The 20,530-nt window shown below is 38.7% G+C and overlaps 1 protein-coding gene across 4 annotated transcripts in view; it reads right to left on the bottom strand.

Annotated features, from left to right (window-relative positions):
* The window catches only part of cdkal1 (CDK5 regulatory subunit associated protein 1-like 1), a 256,133-nt gene that overhangs the window by 71,666 nt on the left and 163,937 nt on the right, over positions 1–20,530 (bottom strand). For all 4 annotated transcript variants that reach the window (XM_044208561.1, XM_044208562.1, XM_044208560.1 and 1 more), the window contains exon 11: positions 9,755–9,935. In XM_044208561.1, coding sequence (XP_044064496.1) covers positions 9,755–9,935 — 181 coding nt within the window. The remainder of the gene's footprint in view (positions 1–9,754; positions 9,936–20,530) is intronic.

The following is a 20,530-nucleotide window of genomic DNA, read 5'->3' as shown; positions in this document are numbered from 1 at the left end:
GAGTGCTAATTAGCTCGCTGATTAGGCCATGTCTGGCTAAGGGGGAAGGTTATATGTATATGCTACTGTAGCTAAAGGGAGTATGCATTCATTGCCATGCTCTCTTTTCTTCCATCCCTCTGTCTTTTTCAGTGTATGTAAAGGGCTGGATTCAATGTCTTTAGGCCAGATCTGTACATATGGAGCAGACAACCTACAAGTCGCTCTGCTATCACACACAGGCATCATTATAGTGGGACAGACAAATGCAGCTTCAGGATAGGCAAAGGCAGCTTGAGGGTGTGGAGAAGAGAAGGCTAGATGCAGGGAAGGAAGACAAAATCTATTAATATGTACGGTATGTGTGGTCAAGTTGACAAAGATGGACATAGTTTCAAAAGTTAGCATGAAATTACATGACAGCCTGTGCAAATGCTCTTAGACGGGAAAAGTGGAAAGGCCAAATTAAGGAAAGAATTGTTAAACAAAGTGAACACAGCAGTGGAAATGAGAAGATGTGCCAAGAAAAGTAAATGCAGCAAAGACGAGGAAAGGAAGGTGAAATAAAGGTATTTGGGTAGAAGTGTTTAAAGGTGGCGATTGTACTCCTTTCCCTCAGCCAACTATCACTTTGACTTTGTCGTTATCTGTCTCTAGTGAGGCCCATCCTTTCATTACTGCACCTCTCATCGCTCCTTGCCCTAGTCTCTATTCCTTCTATCTGTGTATACCTTCACTTCTTTTTCTTCCCCACACTGCATTTCTGCCCATCTCTTACTCATTCTCTGTTCACCTAGGGCTCTTGTGATCCATACAATCCTGTAATCATTGCCCCTATCCTTCTACCATCCTTTCATTCTTGTTTTTACCGGATTCCTTCTTGCTCTCTCTGCCAAAGGTCTCTCCAGAATCTCCAAATCCGCTTTTCTCTCGTTTTCTTTGCCTTTCCACGTATCCCTTAGTGCTCTACCTCTCCCTCGCTCCCTGTTTTTCTCCAGTGAAGGAATACTCATACTAATCATTCTGTCTCCACTCTCTCACCAATCCTCCCCCTTATAAATTGTCCCTCCACAATCTCTCTCTCTCTGCCTGGAGCACCTCAGGTGAGAGCAATTCTCTCATCATTTCTCCTCAACACCATTCTCTCTCCTCCTTCCATCCCTTCATCACTCTTATTATCACTCTGTATTCGGTGATGCTCAACAGCACGTGTGTGTGTGTGTGTGTGTGTGTGTGTGTGTGTGTGTGTGTGGAACTGTAAGACAGATGTAACTGCAGGTAAGGATTTCTCAACCCCCAATGAGCTCCCAACAGAATTTACCCAGTTCAATAGCACATACACATACGCCGACAAAAACACACACCAACACATGCTCACACACTGACTCACACAAAAACATGCTGTACACTCTAAATGGACAAAGGTGTGAAAACATGCCAAATACAAGATAATTCAACGACCAACATGAAAACAGAAGTAAAGGAGTCAACTGAGAGAGAAAAGCAAAAGATGACAGAGAAAAAAACATTAAAAAATAGATAGAGAGAAAGAGAGATCCATTTCTTATCTCCTACCATCACAGGAATGAATGAAGGGGAAACATCACCTCATTACTTGTTATTCTAAAGTCACTAAGCCTAAAGCCACTACATGGAGGTGAGGAGGCAGACATTTTTGATAGTGAGATCCTCAGTTTAAATCCCTAGACTAGTGTGGAAACAGCTGGCTGAGGGGAAGTGAATGAGAAATGTTCTCATTATCCCACAACCGCTGCTGTCGGGGTGCCCTTGAGCAAAAACTACACCCCAAGTTGAGCCTCTGGAACTAATCAGTAGCCACTAACAGAAGCCTGCACTGGGGAGGCAGAGATGTGTAAACTTTGCTAATGTAGAGCAAGATGAGGTTGAAATAGGCCACACATGCTCTGTAAAGGTGCTGTACTATATACATTTTGACACTTGAGTATAACTGATGTAAATAGCCATCAATGAAAAGACAGGAAGAGTTTATTCAACTCGGCACTGCTTTTGCCTTCATTGATTTGTCAACCTGGATTACAGTAGTAATTATTTGTATAGTTGTAAACTATACAAATAATGCCCTTACTTTCCAATACTTCTCTGACAAGACAAAACATAGAATTAATCAATACACCTATCTCCTTCCATACAATATTTCCATAAAAAACAACTGCAACCTGCTTCTAATACTTTTAATACTAAATCTGTATCAAAAACAGTGCAGCATTTACATAATCTAAGATCACCTTGTTAAATGTCAATGATTCGGGTGGGCATGCCTTCTCAGCAAGTCAGTGTTACCTTTCCTATTCCATTGTATCTTTAGTTCCAAGAGCTTTTTTAGTATGCTGCACGTGTGTGTGTGTGTGTGTGCACGCGAGTTTGGTCCATCAACCAGAGAAGTTAATCTAGCATGCCATAGAGGTTGTATTAGTGACAACCCAGCAATGCAAAGCCACTGTATGTGTGTGGGTGTGTGTGTGTGGAACTGTCACCGTGGTGATGATGAACGAGGGTTGTTACCATTACATCCATCTGTTGTTGCCGCCAGAGATGGATGCTGTGTCTAACGGGAAGTGACATTACATGGATGTATACACCTGTAGTCATACAGAGACTCCAAACACATGCAGGAGCCGTGTAGACAGGAGCACACACTCTGCTGCCAAAAACATGCAAAAACGTACACACTTCATAAAAACACTGCTGTTCTACATAACTATTTCATGTAAAGGAGGAATATCGGCAAAATGCTGTGAAGCTCTGAGGCAAGATATGCAATTCTTGAGTGCAATTGCCAGCACTAGGCTATGATTTCTTGATAGTTAATGGCAATGAATAGATACAATATTAAAGACAAGGAAATAACTGTCTTCAGACTGGCACCTTCTTTAAAGTAATATTTTAGTCAAAATCAAAGACTAAAGACTAAAAAGGAATCTAAAACTCTGCATACACTCATCAGGTGATTGAAGTTATGGTCAAAACTCATAAGATGTTTGTGTGTGTACATTTAAGCATGTGTGAATGTTTTAGCTGCATGCTCTAAGTGTGTTATCAGTTCTGGGAGATGTCAACTCGAAACACAATCTCTCATGGGATATGAGTATATGTGTGCATGCCAATACCAACCAGCAAGGCCCTGCTCTTGGTTTAATGTTTGTGTATTTCAGAGAAAATGTTTAATGCACGACTCCCTGACATGAGGCAGTAGAAATGTGTGTGTTCGTGTGTGTGTATATATGACATGTTGACAGTATGCCTGAGTGTGTGTTGTGGGGCAAGGTAACTGTGATCTTGCCTTAGCCTGTACTGTATGAGCTTCTGGCTCACCATTATGAACCAGTTTGTCTTTCCCTAATGACAGACAGATGTTAGTGCTATAGAGCCTACACCCACGGCATGTGTGTGTGTTATATCACTCAAAGAAAAACCTTAGGCATAATCTGTATGTGGTTGTATCTGTCTGTGCGAAGGTTTAACACTTCCCGAAGCATCAAAACAAGAGTGGTCACAATGGTGATGCTCTCTGTGTGTATGACCTTTCTCTCTCTACAGAGGTCACTAGACATAATATGTTCCAGCTATGTTGACTTGTGTCAGATCTACTGCATATTCTGTTAACTAAGGTGTACACAAGCTACATACTGTAATATGTTAACACAGAGAAAGAAACAGCATTTGATTTTTCCCAAATCAAGCTCAAGCAATGTGAGATGCTGAATGGACAGAGAAATATGATCATGAGTATGTGAGCTATGATCCCACTCAACATATATGAAATGCCTTAAAGCTGCTCTTCATTTTGCATCCAAAGAGACTACAAACTTAATGTACTCCAAAGTGTAGCAAGAGGTTCAAATGGTATTATTGAGCATACATACAAAGTACAATTCCATTCTGGACATACTGAATGTTCTAAGTGTGTGCCTTCAAGTTTCAAAACTGTTCTATTCTATATTTAGATTTCTATTTCAAAATTAATCATTTTTATCTATCATTTATTCATCACTATTACCTTTCTGCAGCATCAACTAAATCCCCACTCTCGGGGATCAATATAGTTTTATAAAATCTACACTTATATGTTACTTTTTTATACTTATTTTTTACACCCTGCTGAACATTGTTACTCTCAGTCCCTCCAGCTAGTTCTTGAATGAACAGCATACTGATGACCTATTCAGGTAAAGAACAATGCATTTGAATGTGGCAAGCAAAACCTGTGATCATTAAAATGCAATGTGTTATCTATTCCACTATTAGTGGACTAGGTCCATTAATCAAGTTCAGGCCTACCTGGCCCCAGACAGCAACTTAACCATTAACCCAACCTTAATACCTGTTAGACTGCCTTTAGTCAAGTGTTATTATCTCCCCAGATATGTGTGTGTCTATATTTGAGACAGAGAGGGGTAAAAATATGCAAGTGTGTGTCTGTGTCTATGCAAGTGTTTGTGTGTGAGTGTGTGTGTCCAGGCGTAGATAAATGATAGTGAAGCTAGGAGATGGAGCTACTAGTGGCTGGCCAGCTGTTTCACTTTGACAGCTGCCACACTAGTGCCTTGTGGGTAATGGAGTTCTTAACCAATTACAACCTGGGGAAATTAAAAACATTGTCCCACAAGAACAGCTAATCTCCTTCTCTATCACTTTTTTTCTCTCTTTCTCTCCAGCAGCTGCTCTTTCTCAACTCTTCCTTGCATACCAATAGACATCCCAACACACACACACACACTCTCCATTCAGCAAGTCCATTTATCAAGGCTAAGTTCTAGTCACCTGGGGATGATTATGGAGATCCAAGCTAATAGCATTCACATCCCTTTATTCTCAACATGCTCCCTCCATCCCTGTGGTCTCTTATTCTTTCCATCTGCCTTTGCTCTCCCCTCCATCCTGCATTCTGTAATATATCATCTATTACAATAGGTAATAAGTTAGACCTACAGATACCTCAAAACACGTGGACCACATTACAGCTGGCCCCTCTCCAGCTCTATGTGTTTTATCTGCTTCACTCACTCACTGACTTACTGAGACAAATCTGTCTGTGTGTTTTTCTATTCAAATATGTGTTTTTGTCATGGCTGGAAATCAGACTGCTGCTGCAAAACCATGTTTCTTGATGTATTATCATCAAAATAAAAATGTCATTATTACCAATTATACATACAGTATGATCAAATGTTAGTACTAATATGTTAGGATTTTATGTCTAATTTTACACACTTTTTAGGAAGAGTGTTTTGTCGCTACTTAATCAGCCAACTAGGTGGTCAAATAGCAAAGGACCAAATGTGGAAAAACAACCTGGCAACACTAACTGACTTACGGGAAAAGTCTGCTCTTTACTGTCACTTTTACATAATGACATGAGAATTACTCTTTCGGCCAACCTCAGTTTCTATATTTTAGGTAATTTTCTGCATTTGTGTAAGGAATATATTTATAATGTCCTTTGGCTTTAGTACTGACTGTACGGATAATATTTTTTACTCCAATGACAAAAATTGTTCAAGTGAGTGCAGGAAAAATAGAAAGTACTGCGGCTAAGGAGAAAGCCTGCTCCCTGCAAAAAAAAAGAAAAAAGAAAAAGAAAATTGTACTTGCTCTCTCATTTTAATGGTAAAACTATTCTACAATTTTCCAGGATATCCAGGGCATGTGGGACCCTTCCTTCAATCCTCATGAACTATCCCTGCCCATTACCCTAAACACACACTCTTACATAAGTGACTTGTGATGGAGTGTAACATTTTGTAGAATGGGGTGTATTGACTGTTCAATGTACCAGCTCATTATACAGAATGTCCACTGCTGTCAAGACATTAGATCCTGTGGACATGCCTAACCACTTCCTACCAAATGCCCACCACTAGACGTGTTCCAATGGTGCAATGACCTACACTACACACCTACACTTACCTGCCTTAAGTCCAAAACCACCTTAGATCATCTGTCCTGCTAGGTAAAGTAAATTGAAGAATACAAAATTGCTGAAAACAGTGTGTCCAGCACTATAATCACAATGAATGAGATTTAAGTCTGAAAATCTGCTTCGTCTCCCGTTAGTAGTGGTGCTGGAAAAGGCAAACTGTCATGTCTGCGTCCCATACTGATAAGAAAAGGTAAATATCTGCACTTGCTTTCAAAGGGCAGAGTGTACAACATTTTTAAGGTTAATGCAAACAATAGACATAGACCACCAGCTTCACCATCAGTTGCCACATGTAGCAGGTGAGCACTCATAGTGGCCAATTACATTTCTTGGGGGTGGGGGGTGCCCCTTCAGGTCCCACAATGGGCATGTCCCTGTAGCTTTTCCTTTCTGTCTCACTTTGTTTCCTCCATCCATCTCCCTATCCCTTTTAGCTTTTCTTCCCATCTTCCCTCCTTCCTTACCGTCTCTCCCTCTCTCTCAGGCCTCCCTCTGTCTCTGCTTCCTACTCCATCTAGTTCTCCATCCATCCCTCCTGTGGCTATTCAACACAGTTCCAGACAAACCATCTGGTGCACTTTATTAATGACTGACCCTACATGGCCTAGACGTCGCCTAGCTGCCACCACTCGCTGAGTGTGTGAGTCTGTCTATATGTATGTGTGTAAGAACAGGTGCATGCTGACTGACGATGTGATGCTGCGTGCAGCTTTAACCACCGAAGCAGGTGTACTGGTTACAGGGACCCTAACATATTATTTTGACTCTCTCTGACCTTTCGCTATTCTCCGTCGAGCACATATATACTCACAATTAACTTAAATCTAAACATTTAGATGACCAGTGAAATTGGCTATAAGAAATACAGGATGACAATATGAACCCGGAGATCTTATTCTAGACAGTCTAAGAAATTGCTCAAGTGAAGAAAGGTTACTTATATATAACTTTCTTGCCTGTGCATTTCAGACAATTCACAATTAAAGGTGGGGTATGTGATTCTAATCCATTCTAATAGCAAATATCTCCTCACGCTCCGCTAGCTGTCCGTTCTGGGTGTGTGCTGAACAAAACTCCGGTGTTTGTACACAGCTCCGGCTCTGTAAATTGGAAATAACACACACACACAACACTATTCCAGCATGATTTGTGTGTCAGGTGACGTAAAATGACTTGCCTATGGACATTCAGCTTACTTTCTAGTTTGCCGAGATATGCTGTTGTTGTGATGTTAGCTATAGTAGCATGAGAGTTGTGAGTATCGCTGTCTGATGCTGGTTTGCTGGCTCTGGGAAACTGTCTAGATCTCTCTGGCTGTTAGCTTAGCAGCAGCAACTGTAGCAATAGTTTGCTAACTCACAACCTAGCTAATGTTAGTTACATTACTTGCTGTGTCGTTGTTCGCTCTATATCATGGTATCTGATTTCTCCGAGATCGCATACCCCACCTTTAATCTGCGATTTAGTACAAAGCTCATAGTCATTAAACAAACAATAAAACCAACTATCAAAATAATTTCATATGTAAAAAAAAAGAAAAAAAGAAAAAGGCTGATTTGGCAATAAAAGGTTTTCACAGGAGCCAGCAATATGCCAACATCTGACAAAGAGCTGCTTATGGAGTGAAGTCTTGGATAGATGCATGCTGACATCCAACAGCTAACAATAAAAGTCGGATGAGACAGATGGAGGATAAAGAAAGTAGAGGGGGAAAAGATAAGAAGAAGAGAAGCAGTGATGTGGTTGTCTGGGGATTGATCCCTCTAAGACACGCTCAGCTTCTCTTCAGAGAATGAAGAGGGATAGGAGGGAGGCAGGAAAAAGAGAATGAATTATGAAGATGCTCTACTTGAAAGAGATGTGTCAACACTTTGATGGTAAAGAGTGAGAGTGTAAGAAGAGATAGAACATATAGTATAGCATACAGCATAATGTAGGAGGTTAAACAAAAAAAAAAAGGTCAAAGAAAAACATTTCAGGCACAACATGATTAAATGTGGATGCAAGTAAGCAACTATGTATGGGCATACTTTGAGTGGACTGGCCATTAGAAAAGTACCAAGCTGATTGCTCAATAATTCTTTCTGCTCATTTGACCAAAATATGTATTTAAAATTGTGCAACAATGGTAAAAGATGAGCATAATGAACATAATGAGCATTAAGCACATGTAAAGTTCCAATGCAGGGGCTATAGAGCGTATCAATGTTCATAAGCAACATTTCTGTTCATTTACGTTTATAATATAGATGACTATGGCTCTGCCAAACACTGATCAAGAAAACGCTGGGGCTGCTTTTGGTGATGTGTTCAATCTGCATTTCTCTCTTGCTTATGCTCTCTCTTACATACACCTTTCCAAACAACTATGGGCTCATTAGGTGCTATTTCTTTCATTTGGCAGCAGATTGAGAGAGAGAAGAAGAGACAGGGGGTATCTGTCAGGAGTTGTGTGATTATACAAAGAACAATAAAAGGTCCAAATGAAGCTGCGACCACCATGAGACAATGTGTTGCAGTTACTCTACTCTGATAGCCTTTCCATCGTGGCTCCAAGAAGCCTCTGACTTCTGCTGAAGTAAAGGGAAGAATACTTTAAAATTCACTCTTGAAATACCTTAATAGATATTAAATTTTTTCAACAACACAGTACAATCTTAGCAACATTCCACCTCTCTTTCTGGCAATTCTGATAATAATTGTTCATTTAAGGAAATATTGCAGCTCTAAGACTCCTATGTTTTGGGGCATGTTGGCGTGACTGACAGATGTCTTATCCTATCACAGGCAGTTGCCAACTCACTCCCGCCCAGGTGTTCTCCATTTTAAACAAATTTTCCCAGTTAACTGCAAGCAGCAAATGTTTAACTCAAATAGAGGCTTTAACATTTAAACATTTACACGTTAACACTGTTTGCTTTCATACAGTATGTGTACCATATGTGTCTCTCTGTCTGAAAGGGACAGTGAGACATTGTAACTCTCACACACCCTCCCACACACGTCTTTCAGGATTATATAATATTAAAATTCATACGAGTCATGACAGAACTGGAACAGGCTTTTACATTTTTAGATGGCAGGGGACCTGCCTGTGTTTCCTCAATACACACATGCAAATTTGTGTGTGCACTCAAAGTACAGTATATGCAGAAACACCACATACACACATGCACACAGTGTCAGTATGAATATCTTTACTTACATTAACTATGTATTACTGCTCATAAAAACATCTTCTGTTATATTTCAAGCTGTAATTTGGTTAATCATTTAATTTCTTAATATTTTGGCTGGTTTTAAAACTGAAATCCCAAACTACTTGTTTTTTTCCCGCCCTCTACACTGTGGAGTGCTGTTAATCGCTTTGTAATTGCTATTTTTTTTTTAAAAAGAAAAAGGCTTTGACACAATCTTATGCATCAGACATGTAAAAGAAGAAACATCTTACTGAAGCAACCAAAGTAGAAAGAGAGCCAGAAGTCAGTAGCCAAGTGTGCGTGTATATAATGTGTCTGGATAACATTGCTGTTTGTCAGGTCATGTTTTCTGCTTTGCCGCAAACAGCATTTTGTGAGATCTGCAGTTCTGCACTAAATGTCCTAAAGTTATTCTGTTAAAGGCCTTGTGCTGGCAAATATACTGCATTTGGTAAATTGTGTGTAAAGGTAACGCGAACGGTGCTAAAAATGTGGCCATGTCATAAAAGTCACATCTCTATCACTTTCACATATGAGCAGCCAAATTTAGCCCAAATCAGGTATGTCAGATGACTAGTAGTAAAGAAGTCTCCATCTCCTTGTCCACACTCACCACATGTGCTGGTACTTGCTCCATCTTGGCGGCAGGTGTACCGGGTCTGGGGTAGAACTGGTTGATGAAGAGACTTGGGAATCGGTAGATTTTCACCAAGTCTACTGTCTCTTGGAAGTCTTCCTCCGTCTCACCAGGAAAACCACAGATTATATCTGTAGCAACGGTTACACCTGGGACCCTAAAAGAGAGACCAAGAGACCCTTGTAAACCATACATCAAAGTTTTTGTCATGTCCTGGTTGTAAACTTTTTAAAACCAACTGGTGTTGAGGTGTCCTATAGAAAGGCACTTAACTTTTGCTTAATTTCTGGTGTTGGAAATAGCAGTAGCATGATCCTTTGACTTTCTCTGGATAAAAGTTATCATTAAAACAAAATAATACCATCAGAGGTAACAACCGTGAAGCCAATCTACAGCATTTGGTTCTGCACTAGTTCAATCTGTTAGTGCTATCGGCTCATGGTATTGTTATGTAACTAACTCCACATAACATATTTTCACTTATTCATTATTCAATCAGGGAGCATCATGGAGGTCAACATCCTTTATTCCAGAGAAATCTCTTGGGGAAAACAAATCACAAAACAGACAGACATTTTCCCACTGTTGATACGTGCCTTTGAAAAACTATGTGAAGCATCATAGCATTAAAGAAGGCTAAAGCCTTTCCCCATGGACTCATTCAGCCAATCAAACCTTGATTAGCAAACTCTGCTGCCAATCATTAGCTATTGATTATTGACCCCCTGGCTCATTGGATTAATCGTAGCCAGCAGGGTGTGGGAATAGATGCATTGATTAGCTCTATATATTTTGTTTGTACTGATAGCCGTCAGACTGTACGCCTTGTAAAAGAACTCCAAGTAATGCTTCTCTAGAGTACATACTTGACGTTCCAATTGAAAAGTATGCTGTTTTGACATGTTGGCATACAGTTTCAATGATTAGGCTTGATCCCAAAGGCATTTAACATCATCTCTGACGGCTAAAGTAGCTGTAAATTACCATATGGGCTAAATTAGCAATATGAGAATTTTACAGGAAACATTATTTCATTCATAATGTAATTCTGATCAACAGAGTCCAAATTATTTGTGACAAGCTGGCTTTCCAACTGCATGTTTTTTGAGGATGCATTTATTTTCTAGACTTGCCTTTTTTCTTCTTAAAGTCAGGCTGGGAATGATATCCAATACGGAAATAATTAGAAATCATTCTTAAAAGGGACAGTTCACCTCAAAATCAAAAATACATATTTTTGCCTGTAGTGCCTGTAGTGCTATTTATCCATCTAGATTGTTTTGGTGTGAGTTTTGGAGATATCAGACTTAGAGATGTCTGCATTTTTGAATATAATGAGACTATATGGCACTCGGCTTGTGGTGCTCAAAGTGCCAAAAAAATACATTTGAAAAACTCAACAGCAATGTCTCTTTCCAGAAATCATGACCCGGTTACTCAAGATAATCCACAGACCTTGTTGTGAGCAGTTTCATGTGGGAACTATCAGTAGACAGAAAAATTACGTGAACTGCTCACAACAAATCTGCAATATGAAGAATATTTTATCTCTTCTTGAAAATCCTTGAAAACAAGAAACAAACACACATAAGCATACGTAGCATACCGACGAAGAGAGAGACAGCTCAACAAAGACATTAAGAAAAGAGTGGAAAAGACATTTTCTCTGCCATCGACAAGATGATGCATCTTTAATTACATTAACTTCCTGCATCTGCGACCCCGTGATAACCTCTGACCTATTGATGAGTTCCAATTGGCTGATGGTCATTAATATTAACCAATGGCCTGCAGGTACAGGCATCCTTGACTTCTCAGATCTGCCTGACAAGTACCCCTATGGAAAAGTAAAACTAAATAATAATTAAAAACAAAACTCTGAGCATGCAATGGTTAAATGGATGAATTAATTAATAATTCTGTATTTGTGATTAAAATTTACTTCTTGAATCCCCTCAAGCAGTGGTTCTAAACCCCCTGAGTATTTAACACAAAATACATGGTTTTAATCCTTTACTTTGTTAGGTAAACAAAGGACTATTTGCAGCCTGTAGGCTTTCTACAATTACAAAAAGTAAAGCGTTCAGAAAATGGGAAGATATAGTTCATTTTTTGGAGCCAGGGTTTCCTACTGTGTCAGTGTGTACCCACATAATGGTCATTAGTAAGTAACTGTTTTTGTAAGCATGTGGGTCTAGTCCAGAAGCCACATTTGAGAAATTATGTCTAATCACAAAAAACATTCTTCTCCTACAGGGATAAAAGGAAAGTTTGATTAAACTCACATTATATATTGCCATTTAATGCTCTCGTCACAAGAGTATAAAATATCTAAAATACACTCCCCCAAGCTATTTCATTAATGACAGTGGGAGGTAAGGTAAATAAAATTAGCAATGCGAACAAACAAAGCACATTTTCTTCCTGGCCTCAATAGATAACTGTCTTTTGAATCTCCCTAAGGCTTCTATATCCAATTTGCTATGGCCCTTTGGTGGTAGTGGTGGTGAGGAGGTACATAATGTAGATAGCCAGTGTGTCCTTTTCATTCTTGTAGCAGTACAAAGAAAATTTACACCACTGCTGGCAAAAATGTGCAATTCAGGCCAGGGGTGCAAAGTAACACATGGAGATAGAATACTGAGAGAAAGAGCAGGGAGAGAGACTGGTGTGAATTGGCTTTTGTGGATTTTCCTAAGGTGGAGGCTGAGAGGGAAAAAAACATGTGCGTACACACTGTCATTTTGACACCTCTGTCTCTCACAGATCTAAGGGTGATGGAGGTGTGATCTTTGATACTAATGAACAAGAACCACACTGATACTCTCCATGTTGAAATGTTTCTTGTTATTATTCACCTTTCAAAAAAAGAGTGTATGAGAAACAGAGAGGCAAAGATACAGAGACAGAAAAGGAGAAAATCAAGAAAGACGAGAGATTAGGTGTCAGTTTAACTTGCTTTCAATTAAACTGATACAGGAAGGGGACTATTATTAAAACTTTACAACGGAAAAAAAGGTTTGTATGTCTAACCTGGAATGAACTTTTGTCACAAAGTACTGGACATATTTTTTTTAGATTACATTTGATTCAACTTTATTGTCATTACAACTGTACATGTAAGGCAATGAAATGCAGTTTAGGTCTAACCAGAAGTGCAATAAGCAAGTGCAGGATATAAAGGGTGTGCATAAATGCAGGATAGAGCAGTATTATGAAAATGTTTTACAAGTGGTACTATGGACATTATATCATTTTTTTTTAACAGAATCGGTTGTCCCAACGAGCCCATCAGTTTTATGTCTATCCATCCTATTTCTATCACATCACATTTCTATTTCAAATGTCAAAAAAAGCTCTAAAACATATTCATTGTTCCTATCCAATGTGAAGTAGAGCTCAAATAGAGTTTTGAGTGCAACTGTAAGATATATGCAAATTCCTGTTTAAATACAGCACACTAACTGTATGTGAGGCATTGTCACATTAATCAGGACATGTGTGTTACGTGCTGTATGATGCAGAGAGTATGATGCAGAGAGCATCATACAGCACTTGGAATACAGACAAAAATACAGATAAAAAATATTAAGAGTAGGAATTAATGCATAGACACTGGGTGATAAACAGGTATGCATAGGAAAATGAGGCTCAACATTTTATACCATTTGAATTAGTTCTGTTTGACAATGACTGAGACTATGAATGATCTGTTTTAATAAAGTAAACGAATACCCTGTGAATATGTTATGTTCACATCTGTATGATGAGAGAAACAAGGAGGATTGACCAATGTTTATCAACAGCTAGCAGTCAGTCTCTAACCTAATGACTAACACTGCACTTCCTGAAGCTACTACAGAATAAAAAGACACTGCAGCCCCTGACGCCCCTATATCAAAAGAGATAATAGAGCAGGAAAATATATATGTGTGCGTGTGTGCTTTGTTTCTGTCATTTCTCCTCCCACTTCATGGAGGCAAAGAGACCACATCCCTGAAGACAGTAGCCTCCGTTAGCCATAGTGTGCTACCAGTCAGAGTCAGCATTTACACAGAGAAAATGTGTTCATAGAAGACTGAAGTCTTTTAATTAAAACTCAAGATAAGCACACAACCAGTCCCCCATCTGCCTCAATGGGCTGAATTAAGCTTCATAAAACACACCATTGTCTTCAGCACAATTGTTATCAACTCTTTGTTTGCCGAGGCCCTCATATGTGCATACCTGTATGTATGAGTTTCTATATACATACAGCCATCCTCTTCATCATATATTCAAAATATGTGCATGTTCATGGGAGCGTGTTTGCACAACAGATGCCTTTGAGCGGCCCCCGTGATAAGATGAAGGTGAGACCATTGGGACAGAAGAACCCTGAAAAACGACAGCAAGGAAAAAAAAGATGAGTGTGGTGTAGAGGTGTAGAGAGGAAGGTGATCGGTGGAGGGATGGAAGGATGAGAGTGGAAGAAAGACAATCTGGGAAGGTAAATATTTACCTATTCATCTGTCGGAAAGAGACCATGCTACCCATCTGTGCTGCAGTGTGTATTCTCTGAAATGATAATGTGTGGCACACTGGGGCTGCTGTAGCATAGGAGACGGACAGTGAAATTTAACTCCTAAATAAAATCACATTAACGTGTAATCTGACGGCTTTACTATAACGCGTGAGTGTGTGCAGGAGAGAGAGAGAGAGGAGCAGCTGGGGTGAGAGTGAAAACAAATTCTACAAGGACTGAAGTTTGAAGATTACAGAACCACAACATATTGTGTGAAAATTATGCTCCAGTCAGACATAATCAATGCTCAATTGAGGATGAGCAGTGGGGTTTTCGCCATGGATGTTCTCATAGGAGCCATCTGTCCACTCCAATACACATTAAAAATTCCAGGTCATCTCCTGATGCCACAAAAGGTTGAAACAAGTAACATCATCTCTTCGACCTTACAATCTAAATCATAAATCCACAGATGCTTTTTTTTTTTTTACTGTCACTTTAAGACTGCCAATCTACAGTGCATTAATCTGCCTCAACGTTACCATATATCCCTGTCAGTACATTGTAAAACGAAAACACTTGACAGTTACTTTGCACATTTTTCAATGATCAAAATGATTCCATCTGTGAATTGTGCAGTAGCACAGAGCAGTTTCTGCAAAATAGTTACAGTACATTTCTTCAAAATGCTGCCAGTTAGTCAGGGGCCTTCAACTTTTACTAGGTCACACTTAAAATACTTGTTTGAAAAATGAAGTTGGCTTTAAAAATCAGAAATCATCTATACAACAGATGTCTTGCAAAATGAACTTGACCCCTAAGAGTCTGTGAAATACTGTTAAAACAAAAAACATCTGCCATCAAGCTGACTAGGTTACCTTATCAAATTCCTCTCCAATACACACAACAGCAGTTTTAAAGGTCATCCATATCTTTTGTTTGCAGCGATTTACTGAGATTAAACTTCTCTTGAAGATGTGATCAAAACCTCAAGAATGTGCACACAGAAACATCATGTCATATGCTTAACGCTTATCATTACTGTTGCCTGAAAAACATTTAATGGAAAATGGTCGGTGAAGTTCAATAAACAGTTGTCATTTGCATTGTGTTATACAGGTCAGTTCTTTCTTGGTTTGTCATCTTGACTTGTGTTGCTTGTTTTTCTCTTTAGTTTCCCCTCATCTACATGTTTTTTATTCCATTTTTTTTTTATTTGGCATTGCTGTGAGATTGCTATGTACGCATTTAATTATTATGTAAACTAACTAAATGAAAAACATCTCATGCACACCATATTATATATCTAACATAAAAGGGGGAAGAATACTTGTGAGGAGTGCGAGTAATCACTCAGACACTTAAGTGTTTGATTTAGCAGTGGCAGCTGGAGGTAATGGCACTGTCATGTAGCAGCTCAATCTACAGGGACAGAGAATGAGAGAAAGAGGTCTGCTTGATTATCACTCATTTTCCTCAACCACTTCACCATAAAGGATGAGGGAAGGGACAGTAAGAGATGGCTGAGGAGGTGCCAGGTGACTGGCCAGATAACAGGAGGATTTCAGACAGTTTAAAGCTGTACAGCCAAACAGTGGTTCTCACTGTGGCTCTAATCAATAACTGTAAAATGACTTTGGATACCCAAATGACAATTACCATGACCTAAAAACCTGATATCATCTGGGAATAGAGTTGAATGGAGGTAATGGTGTTGCCTAATTCTGTTTTTCTGTGTGCAGGATGCTGTGTCTGAATATTTTCAAGAATTTGAACACTTTGTGAAAAGTTTGATAAAACCAGGAATTCCTTATGTAAAAAAAAATCAACAATATGGAACTACTAGTATAGGTGGATGTATACACTTTATAAATAAATTGATTAATTAATTAACATCCATAAACACATATGTTTTGAATGAATAAACAGTGAAAAACCAGCTAAAAAGCACCATGTAATGCAATGCATATTTTTTAGACAAGTTGGTACCTGCCATATGGCATTTTGCTGTAAAGTTATTCAACAACTGAAGGATGCAAAAGAAGCAAAGGCTGACTGCAGTATGCTTGAGAGTGGAGAGGTGACAGACAAATGATTGGTTAAGAGACAGAATGAGAAAGGTGTTAAAAAAAATTTAACTCTTGTGAAGCACTTTGTGATCTTGCACTACGAAAGGTGCTATACTAAATAAACTTTACTTACTTTACTTCAGTTGGCCTGAGAGGAGCTGTCAAAGAGGCAAAGACTTTGTCAACCAGCATCTCTCGCTCATTCTTTCCTTAAATCCTTGCTTGCTCTCAGTCTTTTTGTGGGTTTAGAAAGTGGAGTGTGGAATGATTTTTGTTTTACTTATAGTCCAGTGAAAACCCTACACATGCACAAACACACGGGCAGGCAGTTCTATATTAAATGCACTCAGCCGTGACAGTGTTCTGAGTTAACAGTCTCATTCTTAGCCTCACACTTTGTCATCTTTCTCCCTTAATCATCATTTCTCATCGGCTATTATTTATTGGTAATGGGGATGCATAGAAATCAGTTTAGAATATTTGGGGGAAAAGTCATCAAAAAGTGTGTCGCATGCGTGTTTGGGCTGTGGGTAATGACTATCCTTTTATTTATTTTTTTAACTGTGCTTATTTAGGCAAAGTCTATTTTTTTTCCCAATAGGTAAACAACTGATATTGGATAAAAGTCCAAATAGGGTGTGTAAACACGTTGGCTATGCTGTTAATCCACTAAGTGAATACCAAGTAATTTGTCTCTAAACCTGCAGTGCAAAATAACCTCTGTCTCCCTATGTAGCAGGTCATTTGTAAAGATCAAGGTGGCTGCTGTGGACTGAATGGAGAGCCAAGTAAATAATGATCCCACTAGAGTCATCAGTAAAGTTTATCATTTAATGAAACGGCCTGAACACAGCAGAGCAGAACTGCAGTTCAATTTAACATACACACTTACACATGCAGACACACACGTACTTCATTAGCCTTGGAGAAGGGTAATGAGAACACACACAGACACATTTCATTAGTCTGAGGGAGGAGTAATAAGAGTGCACAGACACCGCAATCCACTCACTCACACACACACACACACACACATATATATATGCCTAAGAAGGCTGCAGTACAATGGCATGACACTCGTGACTGTCTAGCCAGGCGTTAAATGGATTGTCCCTTTGCACTTTATTTCAATTTAATCCAACCTTCATTGACATACCCGCAGTATGTGATTCATCATTTCATCCTGCTGTTTTGACCTGACCTGCACAGATATGGATAACATCAAAGCACCGGATAAATGTTGGACATAAAAGCCTTACCTGAATCAAATGAATGGTGGGCTCACTTAAGTGCTGGCTTTTTGTGCTCTCTCTATCAAGCTGCTCACCCACAGCAAGCAAGAAATATGGTTAATGACAAATTGCTGAAACAAGTAACTACACACATCCATCTTTTCTTTTTGTACGAAGGGAGATATAAGTGGATGTGCCAAAATGCTAAAAAGATCCGTAATTAAAAGTGATAAGAAGTTAAGTAATTTTCCACCCTCCCTCACGTCTATCGAAATGGATTAATGGAAGTTAAAAGGACCACTAAGGTAATTGTTAGGCCAAAAATGACCAATATTGAAAATGTTTCTTAGTTAAGGGGTGTTTGTTCAACACTGTTCAGACCAGCAACACAACAAGAGAAGTGCTGGGCTCACATGCTAAAGCTGCTTCTTCAGCTGATAGGGAGGCTAAGTTTGCTTGCAGTTTAGCTGGCTAGTAAGTAAATTATGAGCAATCTTAGTTATGCAGACACAGTCTATTTCAATGTTAGACACATTTAGGCCTAAAAAGAGAACATTAAATCAAAGACATGAAACTTTGAAAGCAGTAGCAACAGATAACAAAGGTGAACACTGTTATATATAAAAGACTTTTGATTACTGCTAAAGTTGTTTATTTAGTTAGACAGGTAATTAACTGATGTGCATGCCAACTAATCATAATGTACATTTACATCACTTTAATTTAATAAATTCAACAATATAATCATGCTATTTGCAACTTTTTTTGACAGGTCCAAAATGAATGTTTTGTTTAGCAATGTGTGAGATGTCTAACGTTTGTTCCTGCTTCTAACAAGGCTTGTGAGCCTATAGTATAACAACGTTGGTATCATGTCATATAGTTGCCAGTTAGTGTGTCAACACTACGCTAACAAATCGCTAGCTAACGATAACTTTTACTGTGGCTGTCTGTCTAATGTGGAGCGCTGTGGGTTTCCTACAATGTACTGTACTCTTTGATTGGTTTAAAATGTAAATATTTACCTATACCTATATATTTACCTTGCAATATAGGCCTCTATAATTATTAAATGATGGGGAAAAAAGGATTACCTAAAGCTAGCTAGCCATATCCTAAGATTACTATGGATAACGTTACATGAAACACCACCGCACAAAGTAACCTAAATCTATAGCTAATGTATAGATATATGTTTCAAAATGAATTCATTACTTCTTACCACGAAAGATTTATCACTTGACATGACTGAGTCTGAGTCTCACTCCACTCGACCATGAAATATGGGAGGGGGAGTGCGTCACCTATTGGCTGGATGTTATCAATGTTATCAATAGCACCTTTCATGTCCCAGCCAAATTTTTGTCATAACATACAAGTGCCATAAGATGGCTATCGCTATAGGTAATGTTACATTTAAAGCACCATATGGGAACTGTGCAAGTGAGTGAATTTTCTGCAGTTTCTGCAAATGTTTCACAGAAAAAGCCTGGTTAGGAAATGCAGGGATTCTGTCCACTAAAACGCTAGAGGGCTTTTAATTTGAAACAGATTCTGGAAGTGCTGAGTTCATATTAACATCATAATGCAGTAACAAAAATTTAAAACGGCAAACAGGAGCAGGATCAGAAAACAAGGAGGATTCATACTAAAATAGGAGCAAATATACTTATCAAACAAAGGCCTGTTTGTAATATGAGCCTGCTTCGAATAAAGGCCTCTGCAGTTGAGGTAAATAAAGGCCCTGGCCACTATTTAACTAATTACGGTATACCAACATTATAGTAAATATCATATATTTAATAAGTCTTGCTAAATATGTGGGGTGAATAAATAAGTCCTATAAAACCGTTTCCATATTAGATTTGCTGAGGAGCACAATGTATTTCTGCTCAAAATGTTCCTATGACCATATAAAATTTTAAGTAGTTTCACTTTAAATTACTGGACAGGTAAAATCACCTCAAAAGGACACTGTAACACATTGACAATTTCCTCATACTTGAACTTTCATAAAAACTTTGACTCTTCATATCTTCAGTGGATTAAAATAATGCCAGGAATCTGAAGTGCAAATGCAAAACTCCAGCCACAATCACACTGACCGCACTAATCCCCTGGCATGACCGCGCACCTACGGGGGTGGCTTTCACAAGTTCACCTGGAATTCCCAAACCGCAAGTAAGTTTGTTTCTCTCTGCCGTTGTTTTTCACATAGAGCCTAATGTTAGATAGCTGTCATTAGGTAAGGTTAGCGCTTGTTCCAGCGGACCTCTGCCAGACCAACATAACGTCCATTAAAAGTTAACTTTAACCAGCCTGAAAAACTGGAGGGAAAAAAAACTGACAGCACAGAAAAGAGTGACATGAAGAAAAAATCTGAACATTGTCATTAAAAAAAAACATCAGAAAGCAAAAAATATCAAAAATAATAATAAAATGAGTGTTTTATTTTTCGGTTGAACTTTTGTCAGTGCCAATACAACAAAACGGCCAACATAACCTGACATAGAGAAGACTATATATAAGATAACTTTTGTAAACAAGGTAAGTAACTGCATGTAAACAATGAAATACTGAATTTAAAGACAATTGAGAAGGATATAGGAATGGATACACATTCATAATGATCAGTGTATCCATTCGTATGCGTTCTCTACCTCTCTGATGCATTTAACTGTCACTAATATTCCTTGAAAGAGTATGTGCAAGCACACACACAGGAAGCTAGCTTGTTTACACTATGTGACGCTCAGTTGTCACAGATGAGATTTTAGAAAAGCTTTGCCACACACAAAAACACACACACATTATAGTTCTTTTCCAGCTCTTTCTTGTACACAAATTTATGTTAGTGAACTGTAAATAGTGTATTAAGATAATGTAGTAAATGTTTGTTTATTCCTCTCACAGTCTAACTGCATAGGGTTACAGAACTGGCATTACT

Source organism: Siniperca chuatsi, linkage group LG9 (genome assembly GCF_020085105.1).
Source record: "Siniperca chuatsi isolate FFG_IHB_CAS linkage group LG9, ASM2008510v1, whole genome shotgun sequence".
NCBI lineage: Eukaryota > Metazoa > Chordata > Actinopteri > Centrarchiformes > Sinipercidae > Siniperca > Siniperca chuatsi.
The sequence above is the reverse complement of the archived record's forward strand: the minus strand, read 5'-3'. Positions and strand labels throughout refer to the sequence as shown.